The 20,291-nt window shown below is 38.0% G+C and overlaps 1 protein-coding gene across 2 annotated transcripts in view; it reads right to left on the bottom strand.

Moving 5' to 3' along the window:
• The window catches only part of DIXDC1 (DIX domain containing 1), a 1,310,681-nt gene that overhangs the window by 163,666 nt on the left and 1,126,724 nt on the right, over positions 1–20,291 (bottom strand). For both annotated transcript variants that reach the window (XM_044081011.1, XM_044081010.1), the window contains 2 exons: positions 15,448–15,501; positions 3,511–3,603 (listed from right to left, as the gene is read on the bottom strand). In XM_044081011.1, coding sequence (XP_043936946.1) covers positions 3,511–3,603; positions 15,448–15,501 — 147 coding nt within the window. The remainder of the gene's footprint in view (positions 1–3,510; positions 3,604–15,447; positions 15,502–20,291) is intronic.

Raw genomic sequence — 20,291 nt, 5'->3', positions numbered from 1 at the left:
TTAGCCCCTGGGAAATTATCTCTGGGTCAGCAGTAGGATTCTTGAAAAGAAATTTGTAAGTGTCAGGTACTCTGTAGTACCTGTCTGGTTTCCTAGGGGCAGGAGGTACTCTGTAGTGCCCCTCTGGTTTCCTAGGGACAGAAGGTAAAGTGTCAGGAGTAAGATTGGATTCCATAAAAACATCATCCACAACATCCAGGACAGGGGGTATTGCTAAGGTCCTGTGTTGAGGCAGCTCTAGAAATTGAGTCTCTTTTTGGACTGAGGATAATCTTAGCATTCCCAGTGGAAATACTCTCATAAGGTATGCAAAGTTTCACCAAAAGAAAAATCGGGGGAGGTAGAGGGAATGGATTCCTCTGCATCTAAATCCTCATAAGCAGATAAGGGCATGTCTTCATAATCAGAAATTTCAGAGTCATTGGACTTCTGGTCTGTAGGAGCTGAAGGGGACTGGACTCTCTGTCTCTTAGCAGGGGAAGGCTGACTTCCCCTAATCAGCGTAATAAGGTCGTCAGCCATTCTAAGCATTGTTTTTTGTGGCATGGGAGCAGATGCATGCACTTTGGTGGTCAGTTTTCTAGGTGTAGTGCGTACTCTAGGCCTAAGAAACTCGGTAGTTTTGGTTAAAAAAGAAGTCATCGGTTTGAGTCGAACATCGGTTGAGCAAAAAACTGCCTCAGAAGCCGGTGCCTGCTCAGCGGCTCCAGACTCATCCAAGGTAGAGACATCCGCAGGTTCCATAGTTGATGAAGAGTATTGCGGCATACCGGACTCCGACTGGATCTCAGTAGAGGCCTGAGAATCCATTGAAGAAGGCATCAGGGGCTGCGAAAGTGCCTCACTGATTACCGGCAGACTGGCGATTAGCTTAACGGAAGCTTCATTGGCAGTTTTGGACCTATGCGGTCTGTCTCTGTCTTTATCTTTACACTTTTTTGGAATATCGTTAGTCAGATGGCTTAGCGAAGCCATTTCAGAATAGGGAGATTGAGAGCGAAAAAATTTAGCAACAAACAGAGCCCGATGAAAGGTTCGGGCGTTAAAACCGACAGTGAGGGACATTGTAGTCTGGGCCTAAACAGGTGATGCAGTAAGAATGAAAATCTTTGTGAGGTATTTGCTTTCCACAGACGAGACAATTGTTAACTTTTTCTGACATCGGTTAGAGTAAGAAAAAAAGGATCCCCAACGGGGTACTTAGCTTTAGAAGACTTCAGGATTATTAAATTTGTAAACGAAAATTCAGGTAGTGGCCGACCGGCACTTGCGAACTGCTTCTGCTTCGGGCTCCTCGGCAAGAAAGGCTGATGTAATGACGTCGGCTGCCTGTTTTTATACCTCTGACAACCTGACGTCAGTCCTGGAGCGACAGCATCTGACACAGAAATACTATACTAAGTCGACACAGAAATACTATACTAAGTCTCTGGTATTTGAGCCGACTGAGGGCTACCTGCCGGCAGATAAATCAAGTGTGATGACTGCAACAGTGAAACACGAAGAACATCTACATAGCTAGGTAGGTAAGCTTTTCTCCCTGGGCCTCCAGTAAAAACAGATTCTCGCTCAGTCGGACTATCTTGGTAAACAAAAGTAAATAAATTAAATTAAATTAAAAAAAAAATACAACTTACTTCCCTTTCTGTCTGGCTGCTGCAGCCAGTCAGGTCCCTTGTTTTACTAAAATGGACCTGATTGATTGCAGCTTGCAGGCAAAAGTTAAAAAAAAAAAACGGACTCATGCGGTGATGTTACACAGCCATGTGTACATCTAGGAAGTGCTGAACAATGCATGGAGGAGGTAAAGAAACCTGCAGCTAGGAGCCCTTATATACAGGGAGATAATCGGGGGCTCTCCATGACTGCGGTTTCGGCGGATGCCTAACACCAGCTATGGGTGTGACTGAAGAAGGATATGACAGAAGAAGAATGGGTGGAAAAAGGTGACTCGCTGTCCAACAAGTTTCAAATTTCTCATCTAGTTCAAAGACAGACAGTCTCCATCTCCTCATTCTGCTAAGGCAAGAGGGATCTGATAGATACGGGTTCCTAACACACAACTTGGAATCAGTCTAAAAAACTAAATAAGGAGTGCAGGGGAGGGGAGAAGTGGAAACTGCAGACCTGATCCTCACCTAGCAGAATAACTATCTAGCATATCACAAGAATATTCTAGTCTAATGGTGGCATTGGAGAAATTGATTCAAGTAGGACTAGTATGGACATTTAGTTATCTGCTAGTAGATGTTCTTGTGTACTAGTTTAGCCATTTCTCAAGCAGTACTAAAGTAGGAACAGTAGAGAAATAGGATTTTAAGACTGGTGTACATGTGTGAAATGATTCTATACTCACTGGCAAGTGGCCAACAAGGGATGCTGTGAAAAGCTTATCTTCTGGGATCAAGATCTGACACAGACAACACAGAAATCTACACTCGTCCTAGGGACTCAAAGGCCCATTATTTGCTCTTACTTCTATAATAATCTCAAAGTAATTTGTGAATAAACGGAGTTTATGAATGAACCCTGGGTTTCAGTCCAAAGAAGAGGTGCTGGAGGGGCAGCTCTATATTCTGCTTAATTTGGGTTCAAAGCTTAGGATGTGGATGATGACCTTTAACTAGAAAATGACCATCTAGATAAGGAAGAAGCTAAAACCTGAATGGGCTGCCAGTCCAAAAGCTCTTACTCTTGGGCCTCCTATTTTCTGCTTGCTCATTCCATCACTAATAACCTCTGGTAAAGCCGCAAGCTTTTCTCCTGTGAGGCTTAAACAGTGTCAGTACTGTGATTGTACTCCATCCTTGGATGAAAACGTTCGTTTTGGCTTTGATACATTATGTGAACACTGCTGTACTTGGTGGGCTTGTGCTTGTTGGGTGCTGAAGATGTGAATTTCTACAAACCAAGTAAGTCATTAGAACTAGAAATGGCCAAGTTGCACATAACTTGATCCTAGCATGGATAGAAGCCTGATTTGTTAGCAAATAGAATGTATTGCCAAGATTAAAAAAACCTGCATGAGAAGGTAATGGATAGCTCTTAAGCTCACTCCAGCCGGCTCTTCCTCAAAGTAAAATAACCTCAGAATAAGATGCTCCTTTAGTATAGCCGTGTTGCTTAATGAGTAATTAAAGTAGCAAAGTAGGAATTTTGTGTTACTTATCAACCTATACTGCTTGTTACACGATCATTAACACAATTACAAAATGTTAAATGGTCTGAATCATTCTGTTATTTAGAAGAATTGTAGCAATCTAAAACTCCAGGATTAGAGATGTTTTTAAGCTTGTGCAGTTTTTCAAGCTATTTTATGTTTTCATTCAAATAACATGCAATTATTTGTTATAATGTAACAAAACTTTCCAAACCACAAAGTAAAACATTACTTGCATCATTTGTGTAATAAAGTTGATCTTGTTTGTAATCATTGCCTCAAATGCCTAAGATCTACAGGCTTTCAGGTCTCAAATAAATGCAACCAGCAGTCAGTATGAATACAAATACCTTTTGATGATTTACTTCAGAAAGCTTTCGTTGTATTTCCTCTAACTTTGTTTGCTGCTGTTGTAGAAGTCGATCCTTCTGGCCCAGCTCTCTCTGTCAAAATAGAGTCAGAAAGTCATATAATTGTTAGACATCAGTATAATTAAGGCTATAGATTGGTTGGTAAAATGACCAAGTAGTAAAACGGGGAAAATATTATTTTCTATGACTTTCTCAAAAGGATGATTTAAAATTAAACAATCCCTCTTTTACTTCCTACAACTCCTAAACAGCCACACACTCAAAGGATCAATTTCTGCAATTTTACACCAAATTTTATCTGCATCCAAATTGTGTCACTTATTGAAAGTGCAGGTGATGTGTTTTAACTTCAGGCTACATTTTATTTATTTTTTTCTTTTCTGAAACATATGGGTGCTTCAGTAAGGACCTCAGTAATGATCAGATCCCATAAAGTGATAAAATTTAAAAATTCTTGTCATGTGTCCAGCAAGCAAGTTGAGATTCAATTTTTCTTATTGCATGCCCAAACTCAGGCAGTTTTAAATACCTTTCAAATGTAAATTAATTCACGTAAATCTCAGTGGGTGATATAAACCTCAAAATGAACAAGACTAATAAATTGCTTTCACTCATCCACTAACTGGAAAACAATATTAAAATAATATGTTTGCTGATTGTTCATCCAAACATCTGGTACACTTGGCCAATTGCAAACTTTGCAGTACATTTTATATGGTTAAAATGAATAGAATGTTGAAAGAAAGTATCAGCAAACACATTTATCACAATACTGTTAAACAATATATTCAGATATAAGAGATGGAGCTATAAAGAATCATACAGAAGAACGTGCAAATTAAATGGATTATTGAGCCAAACTCTACTTCTTATCCAGATTTAAAGGACTCCTACTCCTTTAAAGTTCTTAAGATACATTCTCTAAGGAAATATGTAGCTTTAAATGATCGTGTGATTTTTTAAATATTGCATATGTTAAGTGTTGCATGCCTTTGTAACTGGATGCAATCTGAAGAAACTTTTTATGCGAAAGCGCTTATTCATTTACTTATTTATATTTCATTATTAAAGTTTGCCTTTATGTGGTTCTTGACATGTACTTATTTTGTTCTTTTTGAGTTTTTAAATACCTGCCCTCAATTACTTTATAAAGATTAACCTTTATTCCATCTTAGACTCTGTTTAAAATGCGATGTACAATTTCTTCCTGATGAAGTGCAGTGCAAATATTTCAGTCTGCATTAAAACAATGTTGCTAGTGATACTTGGCTAAATTCATTTATATTTCCCACAGCCTATTTAAAAAAATGTAATTCACTTCAACCTAGAAAAGAATGATCACTTCATCAATCAATTTAAGCATGTAATCTAGCAAACAGCATGACCTAGAATATATTTCTTCTCCAGTATCTCGTAAATGAACACCAATCCTATTGTTTGCATGACAGGGTGGAAGACTGACAATATAAAATAGATATATTTGATGTTACTTTATTTTTCGTTTCTTATAGCAATTGTAATACTTTTAACAAGGATGACCTTAGCCTTTAGTAGGTCATTTGCTCATTCGTACCAGTGACAGGCCGCAAATCTTGAGTTCAGAGAATCCATACAATGGATGCTATCCAGCACTCTACAAGACATGGGAGGAATTCCAAAATTTTTGTACACCTCCTCCTACTTGGGTGGGAACATGTCCTTCTGCAAAGTTGCATGCAATGCCAGTGTGATTAACTCTGTTAATGCCTTGCTTTTCTATAAATTATAATCTATCACACATTACTAATTTTTTAAGGAAGCTCCCTCACAGTGGCTGTTAGCATTTCAGTTAGCGTCCCAAATATGCATTCAGCATTTTGAACATTTTCTGTCCACAACATAGCAATACCACTCACGCCACTGACCCTGGTTCGGCTCCAAAGACACCAACGTTTTTAAAAATAATGCAAAGCAGATGAAGTGCTGATTGCTGTCATTTTTGTAAGGGCTATTATGCATGTATCATTCAATCTGATAATCAGTGTTATAGCAGGCTCTGAATTCATTACCTTAAGCTATAAAATTGCTGTGTGTGTTGGTAAAGAGCTGGAATTCCTCCAAAACATGTCAATAAAAACTGGACTTGCTACATACAATGGTTTTGCAATGGAAAGGGAACAAGAATCCTATGTCTTCGAAAACAGTGGAATCTACTAATAACCAACAAACAAGCAGTTCTCAGGAAAATTAAACTAATAACCGCAAAACATAGGTAAGCCTGGCATACACAGGGTTTATAAAACTAAACTATACAGCCAGAATGGCTGAAAAATCACAAAATGCAAGCGTATGTAATTAAAAGACTTTTAATATACAAATAAGCGATAAATGTTTGAGCACTTTCTTTCCAAAACATAGGAACTTCATGAGAACATTTATGCAGTTCAAAAACAGCAGCTTAAATACTTAATTACACAAGGTACATGACATTAGACAACAAATCACCACAATCCTGGCTGTTTTAGTTTGGTTTTATAACTCCTGTGTGTGGCGGGTTTACTGAGGTTTTGTGGTTATTACTTTAATTTTCCCAGGAAGTGCTCCTTTGTTGGTTATTAGTGGTTTTCTTCTGTGAAGCATGTCCCAGACATCGCAGGATTTGTTCACTTCCCTTGACGGGGGTTTACCTGCAAGTTCATAGGTGTGTACTAGGCTAATAGTCCTGGAAGCCTTTACAAGCCTAGCCCATAGAAGTGCCCTAGCATCATGCAGCCCAACGTTAGTTCCCAGTGCTTCTTTTCTATATAATGAGGATCCTAATGTCAATATATTCTCCTTGTCAAATTAATTTACTGCACTAACTAGATTACTTATTCCTATGGCAATGAACATTCCTCAAAATCCATCAAGATCTACAGCTGTTAGTTATTTTCAGCTTCAGAATACTCAGAACTTACCCCCCAGAAGGTATGCCATTGGTCGCTTCCTTACACCAGCTCAGTTCATCATGGTAACATCTGGACAGGTGAATCTTTGCAGCGAAACTCTCAAATAGTAGATTCCTTGTCAAGGAATGATATTCCACCAAACGCTGCCTCGGATTTACTGGACATTACTAGTTGGCTTTCTAACTTTACAAATGACTTTGGCAAACCTTGGATTGCAGCACCAGTAACTGTTTCAACAAGCAGTTAATTTTTATTCGGAAAAAAGTTACTCAAGTTTAAATCTTAGCAAATGGACAATGCCCATTTGAGTGAATGCATTAAGAGGAAACTTGTACTGAAAGGGCTTAGGGTGCTTAAAATCCCTAATGGTTTACGTAACAATGGAGACTTGTTGCAAGAACTGTTTTTAGCATTTAATGCTTGCTGTTTTGACATTGAGAATCCTTATACAGTCAGATAAGAAAGAGATGACTAAATTGTTGGATGAGATTAATTTGTTAGACGCTTCGTTGAAAAGGAACCTTCTTTTTGGGATACACAATCATGAATATGTTCAGTGTTTTGATAAAGTTAAAAAAACGATTGCTAAGTTTATTTTTAGATGCTTTAATTTTATTAGGGATGAAATTGCTTTTGCGGAGGGGAAAACTTATCCTAAGCCTGTTACTAAGAATTTGACACCATTTGGCGGAAGTATCAATTCCAGACAGTAGTGTTTTGAAGAGGAGAAGTAACTACTCTAACTAAATCCCTGATGATGATGATGATGATGATGATGAAGCCAATGATGATTTTTTTAGGAACAAAAAAACTTTCCACCTTTGAGGAGCTTTGAGAGGGAAGCTCAAAGGGAACTAGCAGCTCAGGGGCCACTGATAAGGATGATGAGAGGACGGGGGAAGAATCGCCAATTTTCTTGAAGGTGTTAAATTTGTTGGAGGACAATATTGGAAATCATGGCTATATTATTGACGTTGAACATAAATTTTGGAGAATTTTGAAACTCATGTCTCACCCACTCACATGTTTACAATGATTTAAAAATTTTTAATTATAGCAAGAAAACGGTTGAAGCTAAGCATCTAGATTTACTTGGCAAAGGTTTTTCTTTTGTCCCTACCTTTTCTTATGATATAGCTGACTTATTGATTGATGTGAAATTATTTATTAGAAAACTGAACCTCGAAGTTATGTACCACGATAAGCCTAGTACTGCAATGTTCAAGGGTGATTTTGCTCGAGCCAGCACTTTTAATTTGTCAATACACCCTATACTGCAACTTTACCAGAAATTTTGTGAAAATGACTTGAGAAAAATCACCGAAACAACCTTGCTATAAAAATATTACTAATATGACGAGGGAGGAGAAGGAAGTGCTGCAAGATATAAGTAGCGAACATGAGCTAAGAATCATGAAACTGTACAAGGGAGGGGTGGATTGTTTTGATTAATTCCACAGATTATATGGCCAGGATGTTAAAGATACTTAAATATTGAATGCTGCTACATTAGAACATCCAGGAATGAAATTAATATCGCCTATCATAGGACAGATCTGGCTCTTAAGGATCTATGGGACCAGGGCACCATTGATTATAGTTTATTCCAATTTTTGAAGCTTGAAGTAGCTATTATACCAGCTATCTTCAGCATTCCTTAAATGCAGAAGAATTTACATTACCTCCACCTGTCCAATAGTTTCCCCTGCTGTCTCAAAAACACATCCTTTGGCTGTTTTAAGGAGCATTAATCAAAACGCATTACAAAGATGCGTGTTTCTTCGTGACCATTGACGTCTTTGATTTGTTTTCTTCCATTCCTCACACAATTGGTTTAGAACGGTTTACACAGGCCTGTTTAATTCACCAAAAAGTACCTTATAACAACACTGACATCCTTGTGAAATTTATGGACCTAGTGTTGTCTAATAATTTCCTATACTTTGAAGGTGAATACTTTAAGCAGGTGTCACTATGGGGGCAGCCTGCACCCCCTGTTTATGTGAATATTATACAATGAGTGGTGATTAATATTCCAAAATGAGCACACTGATTGGTCAGCCCAATCCGCGTTCTTGTTGTAAATCCTAGTATATACCAATGGAAAATGTCTGGTCGCCCAGACTTTTTTCCATTGCTATATACTGTAAGTTTTATTTACTTACTTATTTTTTTTTAACAAAAATAAAAAACAAATCTGTAATCTGGACATAGCAGAGAGACAGGATGGAGAACATACTAGAAAAATCAGGTAGATTATTCAAAACTAAAGACACGTACCTGATTTTCCTTCTATTGCCTCCATTCTGTCTCTCTCTCCTACCCCTAAACTGTCCGAAACATTTTTTTTTATTTAAAAAACAAAAACAGAGCAACGGAGACCTTTTTTTCTCCGTTGCTTCCTTTCCAAATCCCTGATGTACTGGGTATGCATGGGAATGCAAGTCCCATCTGCATGCGTAGTACATCAAAAAAGGCAATAGGATATGTATCAGCCACGGAAGGACAGCAAGGCACCGTTATACAAAGACATTATTTAAGAAAAGTAAGTATTTTTTTTCTTAAATAACATCCTTGTATAAGAGCAATAACCAACTCCGTGGTGTGTCATATTAAGATTTACCCATGGCTGACTTTATTTATTCACTCGGGCTTCAGCCTCGTGATTAAACCACACCAACCGTGGGTAAAGCTGAACATACCACACAGATGTTGTCAGTTATTGCTTAATTATACTGTGGTTTTGGGAGCAAACTTTGGTCTTTATGTCTGATTTTACACACCATTTAGTCACATATGACATCTTTGTGGTATGGAAAGGAAGTACTTTGGAGTTAGAAAATTTGGTGGAGTTTCTTAACAATACATCTAGCTTGTTAACATTTACTTTTTCTTACTCCCAGGAGTCCATCAACTATTTGGACATAACTATGATTAAGGATACAACTGAACAAAAATTTGTGTCCACCCTTTATAGAAAGCCAACTTATTCCATCACATTTTTACATTTTAAGAACAACCACCAATTATCACAGAAAAAAAGTTAAGTTAAAGGACAGATGGTACGTATCTCAAAGATGACATCTGAAGATGTACGCTTTTATGCTGAGATTGACACATGAATCCAGATGTTCCTTGAGAGAGGGTACCCATCTGACATGTTACAGAACATCAAAACTGACGTTTGTTGTAAACTAGCGATATTTTTATAGCAAGTTCATAGGTGTGTACTAGGCTAATAGCCCTGGAAGCCTTTACAAGCCTAGCCCATAGAAGTGCCCTAGCATCATGCAGCCCAACGTTAGTTCCCAGTGCTTCTTTTCTATATAATGAGGATCCTAATGTCAATATATTCTCCTTGTCAAATCAACTTACTGCACTAACTAAATTACTTATTCCTATGGCAATGAACATTCCTCAAAATCCATCAAGATCTACAGCTGTTTGTTATTTTCAGCTTCAGAATACTCAGAACTTACCCCCCCCCCAGAAGGTATGCCATTGGTCGTTTCCTTAGACCAGCTCATTTCATCATGGTAACATCTGGACAGGTGAATCTTTGCAGCAAAACTCTCGAATAGTAGATTCCTTGTCAAGGAATGATATTCCACCAAACGCTGCCTCGGATTTACTGGACATTACTAGTTGGCTTTCTAACTTTACAAATGACTTTAGCAAACCTTGGATTGCAGCACCAGTAACTGTTTCAACAAGCAGTTAATTTTTATTCGGAAAAAAGTTACTCGAGTTTAAATCTTAGCAAATGGACAATGCCCATTTGAGTGAATGCATTAAAAGGAAATTTGTACTGAAAGGGCTTAGGGTGCTTAAAATCCCTAATGGTTTACGTAACAATGGAGACTTGTTGCAAGAACTGTTTTTAGCATTTGATGCTTGCGGTTTTGACATTGAGAATCCTTATACAGTCAGATAAGAAAGAGATGACTAAATTGTTGGATGAGATTAATTTGTTAGATGCTTCGTTGAAAAGGAACCTTCTTTTTGAGATACACAATCATGACTATGTTCAGTGTTTTGATAAAGTTAAAAAAAATGACTGCTAAGTTTATTTTTAGATGCTTTAATTTTATTAGGGATGAAATTGCTTATGCGGAGGGTAAAACTTATCCTAAGCCTGTTACTAAGAATTTGACACCATTTAGCGGAAGTATCAATTCCAGACAGTAGAGTTTGGAAGAGGAGAAGTAACTACTCTAACTAAATCCCTGATGATGATGATGATGATGATGATGATGAAGCCAATGATGATTTTTTAGGAACAAAAAACTTTCCACCTTTGAGGAGCTTTGAGAGGGAAGCTCAAAGGGAACCAGCAGCTCAGGGGCCACTGATAAGGATGATGAGAGGACGGGGGAAGAATCGCCAATTTTCTTGAAGGTGTTAAATTTGTTGGAGGACAATATTGGAAATCATGGCTATATTATTGACGTTGAACATAAATTTTGGAGAATTTTGAAATGCATGTCTCACCCACTCACATGTTTACAATGATTTTAAAATATTTAATTATAGCAAGAAAACGGTTGAAGCTAAGCATCTAGATTTACTTGGCAAAGGTTTTTCTTTTGTCCCTACCTTTTCTTATGATATAGCTGACTTATTGATTGATGTGAAATTATTTATTAGAAAACTGAACCTCGAAGTTATGTACCACGATAAGCCTAGTACTGCAATGTTCAAGGGTGATTTTGCTCGAGCCAGCACTTTTAATTTGTCAATACACCCTATACTGCAACTTTACCAGAAATTTTGTGAAAATGATTTGAGAAAAATCACTGAAACAACCTTGCTATAAAAATATTACTAATATGACGAGGGAGCAGAAGGAAGTGCTGCAAGATATAAGTAGCGACCATGAGCTAAGAATCATGAAACTGTACAAGGGAGGGGGGATTGTTTTGATTAATTCCACAGATTAAATGGCCAGGATGTTAAAGATACTTAAATAATGAATGCTGCTACATTAGAACATCCAGGAATGAAATTAATATCGCCTATCATAGGACAGATCTGGCTCTTAAGGATCTATGGGACCAGGACGCCATTGATTATAGTTTATTCCTATTTTTGAAGCTTGAAGTAGCTATTATACCAGCTATCTTCAGCATTCCTTAAATGCAGAAGAATTTACATTACCTCCACCTGTCCAATAGTTTCCGCTGCTGTCTCAAAAACACATCCCTTGGCTGTTTTTATTGATGGTTCTTTAAAGAATTTTTTTCAGGAACACACATATGTGTTACATGACTCCTGAGACTTTCTAAGGAGCATTAATCAAAACGCATTACAAAGATGCGTGTTTCCTCGTGACCATTGACGTCTTTAGAACGGTTTACACAGGCCTGTTTAATTCACCAAAAAGTACCCTATAACAACACTGACATCCTTGTGACATTTATGGACCTACTGTTGTCTAATAATTTCCTATACTTTGAAGGTGAATACTTTAAGCAGGTGTCACTATGGGGGCAGCCTGCGCCCCCTGTTTATGTGAATATTATACAATGACTGGTCATTAATATTCCAAAATGAGCACACTGATTGGTCAGCCCAATCCGCGTTCCTGTTGTAAACCCTAGTATATACCAATGGAAAATGTCTGGTTGCTCAGACTTTTTTCCATTGCTATATACTGTATGTTTTATTTATTTACTTATTTTTTTTAACAAAAATAAAAAAAAAATCTGTATTCTGGACATAGCAGAGAGACAGGATGGAGAACATACTAGAAAAATCAGGTAGATTATTCAAAACTAAAGACACGTACCTGATTTTCCTTCTATTGCCTCCATTCTGTCTCTCTGTCTCCTACCCCTAAACTGTCAGAAACATTTTTTTTTTAATTTAAAAAACAAAAACAGAGCAACGGAGACCTTTTTTTCTCTGTTGCTTCCTTTCCAAATTCCTGATGTACCTGGTATGCATAGGAATGCAAGTCCCATCTGCATGCGTAGTACATAAAAAAAGGCAATAGGATATGTATCAGCCACGGAAGGACAGCAAGGCACCGTTATACAAAGACATTATTTAAGAAAAGTAAGTATTTTTTTTCTTAAATAACATCCTTGTATAAGAGCAATAACCAACTCCGTGGTGTGGTATATTAAGATTTACCCATGGCTGGCTTTATTTATTCACTCGGGCTTCGGCCTCATGATTAAACCACACCAACCGTGGGTAAAGCTGAACATACCACACAGATGTCGTCAGTTATTGCTTAATTATACTGTAGTTTTGGGAGCAAACTTTGGTCTTTATGTCTGATTTTACACACCATTTAGTCACATATGACATCTCTGTGGTATGGAAAGGTAGTACTTTGGAGTTAGAAAATTTTGTGGAGTTTCTTAACAATACATCTAGCTTGTTAACATTTACTTTTTCTTACTCCCAGGAGTCCATCAACTATTTGGACATAACTATGATTAAGGATACAACTGAAAAAAATTTGTGTCCATCTTTTATAGAAAGCCAACTTATTCCAACACATTTTTACATTTTAAGAGCAACCACCAATTATCACAGAAAAAAAGTTAAAGGACAAATGGTACGTATCTCAAAGATCACATCTGAAGATGTACGCTTTTATGCTGAGATTGACACATGAATCCAGATGTTCCTTGAGAGAGGGTACCCATCTGACATGTTACAGAACATCAAAACTGACATTTACTGTAAACTAGCGATTAATTTTGCCTCCTTGTTGGGTAAAGGTTTAGACAAAGTTGCGTATTATGAAAATATTTCCATCTTTGAGTATACTGTGGTTTTTAAATGTGGCCTGTGGTCACAAAAAATAGAGGATTATGTCCAAAAACTGAAAAGTGATAGTCCACGATGACTGTATACATCCAATTCTAGGTGCCAGCCCAAAGTATGTATTTAAGCGGCACCTAAACTTAAAGAAAGGCTTGAGATGACTACTAATAGACCTATTTCAACTAGAACTAATAAAGGGATGCTTAAATGTGGACATTGCCCACAATGTAAACACATCTTTGTGGGACAGATTTTACAACTTTGTACCATCCGGTATAAGTTTAGGTCACCTAACACATGTGATCATAACTCTGCAAGGGTAGCCTACATTGCTTTTTGTGAGTACTGTCATTTCTATTATATTGGTAAAATGGAAAGACAACTGAAACGTCACATACATGAACATGTACACAATATCAGAACACTCAATGAGAAAATGCCCTGTACAAACGTTCTTGTCAAGACCAGAAAATGTTTTTATTTTTTGTGCTAGAACAAATATTCCCTAATAGGAGGGGCTGGACATTGGGAGATGAAACTGGAACAGGCTGAATTAAAATGGCTACTTAGATTAGAAGCTAATAAGTTGCCAGGCTTAAATGAAGCTTTTTCTATTAGTAGTATTAAGATGCGAGACTCAAAGCTATAAGCATTTAGCTTTTATTATATTTTGCAATACATTTTATTATGCATTTACTTCTGGTGTTTATACTTCATTTTGAATATCTATACCGGATTAGTTATTGTGAACAAGATGTTATTTACTGTTTTAAATTGCATTATTGATTCTTACATTTGCTTAATTGTTGAGTTGTGGTGATTAGTTGTTTTATGTGACGTGCTTTGTGTAATTAAGTATTTAAGCTGCTGTTTTTCAACTGTATAAATGTACTGATGAAGTTTTATTTGCATATTAAAAGTGTTTTAATTATAACTCCTGTGGGTGCCGGGTTTACCAAGGTTTTGTGGTTAACATTGGAATCTAGTACTTGCACCTGACTTTTTTATTCTGATGATTTTAAACAGAACTTGCTGACCATGGGGGAGGGTGTTATAATGGATCTAGGACTACTGAATGAAAGTTCAATAGTCCGAATCCACATTCACCGAACACACTTTAAAGTGCTTACACTGAAAAAGCACTTTCGTTAAAGCGCGTAAAAAAAAAAAAACATTAAAAAACAATAAAAAAGTGTTTATGCAGGGGGGCAAGCCCCCCTGTACCCTCCATGTGGGGGGCTGTGCCCCCCCCTACTTTAATATTCTCACTCTGAGATCGCACTACAGTGGGGAAAAGGGAAATTTCCCTTATCCGCACCGCAGTACGACCTCCACAACAGGCATACTTACGCAAAAGTGCTTCTTCGGTGAAAAGCACTTTCTCGTACTTATGCCCGGCCGTTTCACATTCGGTGAAACGGCCGTTCGAGCATTAGTCCTAGACCCATTATAATATGGTCATAGCCCTGTAGAAAAAGACCAAATCTAGTCTTAAGTGACAGGACGGGCATAAGCAGCCGTCTCTGCTGCACAGCCATGCAATTTGAACAATGTGCTAAAGACAAGTTGTAGAGTTTTCAGACCATACATTTTGCAGAACTTGAGTCTGCCAATAAGTTTCTAAATGATACTCAACTCACTATGTTATGTTGCAGCATCAATTCCAGTCTAAATACTAAAAAAGAAAACTTTCTACTCAGAAAACCACAGCTTGGGCAGGTCCAAAAAGCCAGAAATAACAGGCTTTTGTGGTCAACAGACAGTAATAAACTATATGACAGTATTGCTGGAACAGGGGATTGTAGATGAGTAGGATACATGATCTCTACAGCACAGGAGCTGGAAGGAAATCCATCTGCAGAAAAGTATGTATTTAAGGATAGAAAGACATGCCTATAGAGTGCAGCATAAATTACAAGGTGTCTGCATACTTGGTCAGCAACTGTAAATGTTTGTTCCACGTAAGAACCAAATGAAGGGGCAGAGGGGTAGAGGAAGGGTGGGGACTGAAGTTTTTAATTCAATTAACAGTTTAAAACAATATAAATTACTTGCAAACTCTGCAGGAATGGAAACACTTAGTAAAGATGATTACCAGCACAGTCTGCAATTGTACCACTTTCAATAAACTGTCTGATGGTTGTTTAAGTAATTCCATGACCCCCCACTCCTGCTCGAATAAAACTATAGTACTGTAATGGAGTCTTACTTTGTACTCTCCAAGAAGTCTGTTCCTTTCTTCTACTTTCCTTTGTAACTCAGTCTGTAAAAATGTTAAAAAAAAAAAAAAAGAAACAGAGAAAATTAGACTTCTGGACTTTATACTTTTGACAAATGTTATTCATATAAGCTCCTTCAGACAAATATAACAGAAATGTTAACAAAGGACGCCAGTGTTTTAAAACCTTCCTAAGAAAAGAGAAAAAGATTCATACATTATTATGAAAAGTATCTGTAGCTTAAGGCAACACACTTGTGATTACAGAGAGCTATCAGGACACCTTTGAAAGACGCATACTTGTACAGTGAGGTTGAATATTCATAAATGAAATCAATCTAATGCAAAACTGTTAGCTAAGCTATTTAGTTTGGTAAACAAATGCACTACTGCTACTAGAGGTGTTTAAAAAGAGGATAACGTCTAATGTAACTGATCTGTGTTCTGTATGTTTTCAACTATTTGCTCTTTGCAACTAAAAATACTGTTATAAATAGTAACATAAAATAAAAGGGTCTATGACAACGGATCGAATAGTAAAAAGATCGAAGGGCTGAAAGAACAAAAATGCCGTTCATAGAAATCCGTTTTCTGAGATCACGGTACAATGAAAATTGAAAATTTGCCCTTTCCTCACTGTAGTGCGATCTCAGAGTTGGTATATATATATTTAGTGAGGCGTTAGATCTTTTTACTATTCGATCCATTGTCATAGACCCAAAATAAAAACCTTACTATTCTGTTCTAAATTCAGCAATGAGGCTGGCTGACTTAAAACTCATTGACGCCCAGCATCTAATTTTGCAGGGAGCCAGACAGTCCATCTTTCGTCACACTACTGCCTTTCTCCTAATCTAAGCTACAAAATTGCTGTGTGTTGGAACAGAGCTGAAATTCCTCCAAAACATGTCAATCAAATTGCTAACTTAAACAAATTTCTTAGCCGTCTAGAATGGGAATACGTATAACTTATTTCAAAAGCCAAATGAGCCCTTGTTGCATTTAAAATGAAAACTAGTTCAAAACATTGGAAAAACAGTGAGCCTGGCAATAAAGTTTTCAGGGATAAAGTCCTGACTACAACCCAGATGAGTCTGAATATCTGCCAGGTGCTGGCAAAGCCCCACGGTGAGACTGACTACATGATGCTGACTAATCCATGCTGCCAGAGGGACAGGCGGCTTCCACATGGCTGACCTCTGCCATGTATGTGAAAGATTATATAGTACGGAAATGGTCAGTACCAGGGGACATGCAATGTCAGTGGTGTAAAAGGTTTCACACTTGCCTTTGCTATAGAATGACCAGAAGGCTGTTGGTTCTATTTTCTACTATAAGTGATTGGAATGAAGACAGCATTGGGAGAGGGGGGATGCTGCACACTGGGAGAGGGGGGAATGCTGGACACTGGGAGAGGGGGGATGCTGGACACTGGGAGAGGGGGGATGCTGCACACTGGGAGAGGGAGGATGCTGCACACTGGGAGAGGGGGGATGCTGCACACTGGGAGAGGGGGGATGCTGCACTTGAGTGTATTTTCCTTTGTATGAGATGTTAAACAGAGGTCCCATCTGCTTGAGTTTGTGGTAGATCAACTGGATGTAAAATCCCATGAAATCTATTGAAAGCAGTAGGGAAGCTCCCTGATGTCCTAGCCAAATTTCAGCCTTGTAGTAGAAATACCACCACTTTGTCCTGAATCCTCTGAGTGGATGGTGCTGGTTGACTTTAAATTATTCTAACGTGGTGATGACCTTGGTACTACTGTCACTGATCAGGATCTAAAAAGGCAACCAACCTAGTGGGAGTAACACAGTCAACAAAGGATAAATGCAACAAAACTATGGGTTTGTCAGTCCAAAGACAGTGATTACAATCCTCATTGACATATGTGTGGATATACACATATGTATAGGGTGGATGTAGAATGCCATGTGGTGATGTGAAGGGTCAAGTCAGCTATCAGAAGTGGGATTAGGAACTATGCAGAAATGTAGTCATTGCTCAGATGTCGGCAGGGATACAAATAATTTCTATAGCTATCTGGACAGCATCCTTTCTTTTTGACTCCTGTCTATATGATAGGGATACATAGTACAGGGAATAAATGAGCTCAAGACCAGTAGGGGAAGCTTGATGATCAGCAAGTGCAGACATAAACAGCATGTAGAAAAAAGGGGAAAGAGAGTCTGTGAGTCTACCTGGTGTCCTGCTCTTTTCCCTCAAGCCCCTAACAATTTGTCACACATGCAAAGGCATTTCTTTTCGTCTGTCTGATGGAATATGGAACATGTCGTGTTCCACTTCATGGTATCCAGACTTCAGGGGATTTATGGCTGGGGAAAAAGTTTCTGACAACCATGTTTCATTATATCGACCCCGTCATCCCTTGAAAGGAATATCCCACTGTAACAAACTGTTAACGGGCTGTAAAGTAAATAAAGTTCAGTTCTACAGTTCTGTTTTAATGTTTTAAAACCCCAAGCACTTAGCTGGCCAAGTAACTTGTCTGAAAAGCAAGAATCTTCCTCATAGTTATTCATCATCTCCCTACTACCAAGTACATGTAAACGTATCAGCAAATCACTGAGACTTGAAAATATTCCAGTCAGGTTTGCAGGTTGTGTCCAGAACCAACAAAGAAACATAAGATGAAGCACTCTTTATGTATGAATGTATTCAGACTGTGGGTGCACCTTACATGAACTAAAAAGGTCAAGATACAGATATAAAAAGCTTTGAAAATATTAATACACATCACATTCAGAAAAGACGATGTATTACATTTGTACAAGCATACCTATTGTAGTAGTAGTGGAATGAAAGGATCAAGTAGAACAGGGGTTTTGACCACGTGCATGTTAGAGGATTTGCTCATAGCATAGGTTAAGCATATGGATACGGTGAATGATGACCTCTTGGTATGTATAGTTCAGTATATTTGGGTTACATGACATTGCCACTGTTGATGCACTTGCATGTTGCTTGTTCATATAGGATCATGGGATCATAGGGGATTACTAGGCTATCCACCCAGAGGTCATTTTAAGCCTAGCCTTTTCATCTCAATGTAATGCCATGAAAATGCTAGTCAGTACCAAAGACTGCATTTAGTGATGACTGCCGATGTCCAGGAGGATTGTGGGCGCTATCCCCAGAAAGTATTTACGGTACCCCATCCACTCGTCTGGGTTCCTCTCAAACAATGTCATAGAGATGCTGTGTTTCACATGAATTGGTAGCCTGTTCTATGTAAGATCTCAAACTACAGTTTGCCTGATCTGTGTTTAAGGATCAAGACTGCAATACCTGGAGAGTTCACTCTTCTGCAAGATGCAGTGGTATCAGCGTAAGTGTACTTAAGTAGCACGGGTATGGAGGGAGGGGTATAGCCCTCCAAATTAGGATGAGGCAGGAAGGCAAAGCTCCACGCAAAATATGCTTTAAGACTGAAACCACAATGTTCAATTGGCACTTTCACTGTTAGAAGTGCAGTTACTAAGTACTGGACTAAGTAATGATCACTAATATATATCTTTAGGCAAGGAGTCAAGTTGGGCACTTTCCCTGTGAAAAACTGACATAAGAATGATTGGGAAACATTTCTCAATGACAGGTTACTGCAAGCCTATCTAATATCCTGATGCACTCACTGAATATAGTGTTTCTGAAGTGGGGGAGGGAAGTACTCCCTTCACTCCCATGTGTTGGGTGGCCCCTTACTTTTTACATGAACTAATTCCATGGCTGCAGAGCAGAAGGGGAAAGAGAATGCTACACTATAACGGTACAAGTTTCAAGGAGTAACACTACAAAAATGTGACAGACAGGTTAGCACCCAACCATACTGCTCTCAGACAGTGACAGGGATGAATAATATGGCTTTAAGTGTCCTCCTCTTCCTCCTGGCACTATAACACTGACTGGGTAAAGGCACCTCAGATTTTGCTCATCATCTAAAAACTGTCATTGTTTTTCCTGGAGAGACTATGCAACAGGTTGCATTAAACCAGTTTCCCTTCAACACTGGTGGAGCCCAGGTGTCTTCCCAGCCCTGCTAATGAAAAATCCATCAATAAACTTAAGACTGAAAAATAACATCAAAATAACAAACAGACCAAGACTGAAGGAAGAAAACAAACAAAATTTAATGAGAAGTTAGTGCTTTCATGATCCAAACGGATCGCTTCTTCAGACTTAAATCATACTACTGAATAACCAAATTTAAATTAAAAGACAGCCTATCACAATGGAGAATGTACTAACTAAATTGGAAGGTGCATTTATCTAAAAGCTTTAATTACTTAAACGCTAAAAATATTTAAAAAATGTACAACTATTAGTAAAATGTATAAATAGTACATATTAATACAAAAACAATTGGCACATAATTTTAATGTTTCAATGGTCTGGCTTTCAAAATAGGTTTAAGTGATACCATACCATTAAGTCCAGGGGGTTTATCAGCCTGCAGTTTCATAATCCACTTCTGTTCAACCTTCTCTGTTCTGTTCTTAATATCTCCACCTCTCAAGCTTTCTGACAAAATCTCTAATACAAAAAAGTTATAAACATGGTGCATCTCTTTTTCTTGTACATGCTTAGCCAGTGCACTAGTTTCCTTATTTTTTTACAATGTCCCTCATATGTTCCAGGATTCTATCTTTAAGGCAGGTCTATATCAGTTCAGTGAAAATCCATTTCAGCGAATACCAAAAGAGCGACACATAATTAATCGAACCGCGAATAGACTGAACGCACTAAACCATGAAATTTAAAACATCGAACGGTCATAGTTGGCCAACCTCACCACCCACTACATACTACCTACCCAA

This window comes from Protopterus annectens, chromosome 8.part0 (assembly GCF_019279795.1).
Source record: "Protopterus annectens isolate FY-2018-M chromosome 8.part0, PAN1.0, whole genome shotgun sequence".
In the NCBI taxonomy this organism is placed as follows: Eukaryota; Metazoa; Chordata; order Ceratodontiformes; family Protopteridae; genus Protopterus; species Protopterus annectens.
This window is presented reverse-complemented; position numbering and strand designations above follow the sequence as displayed.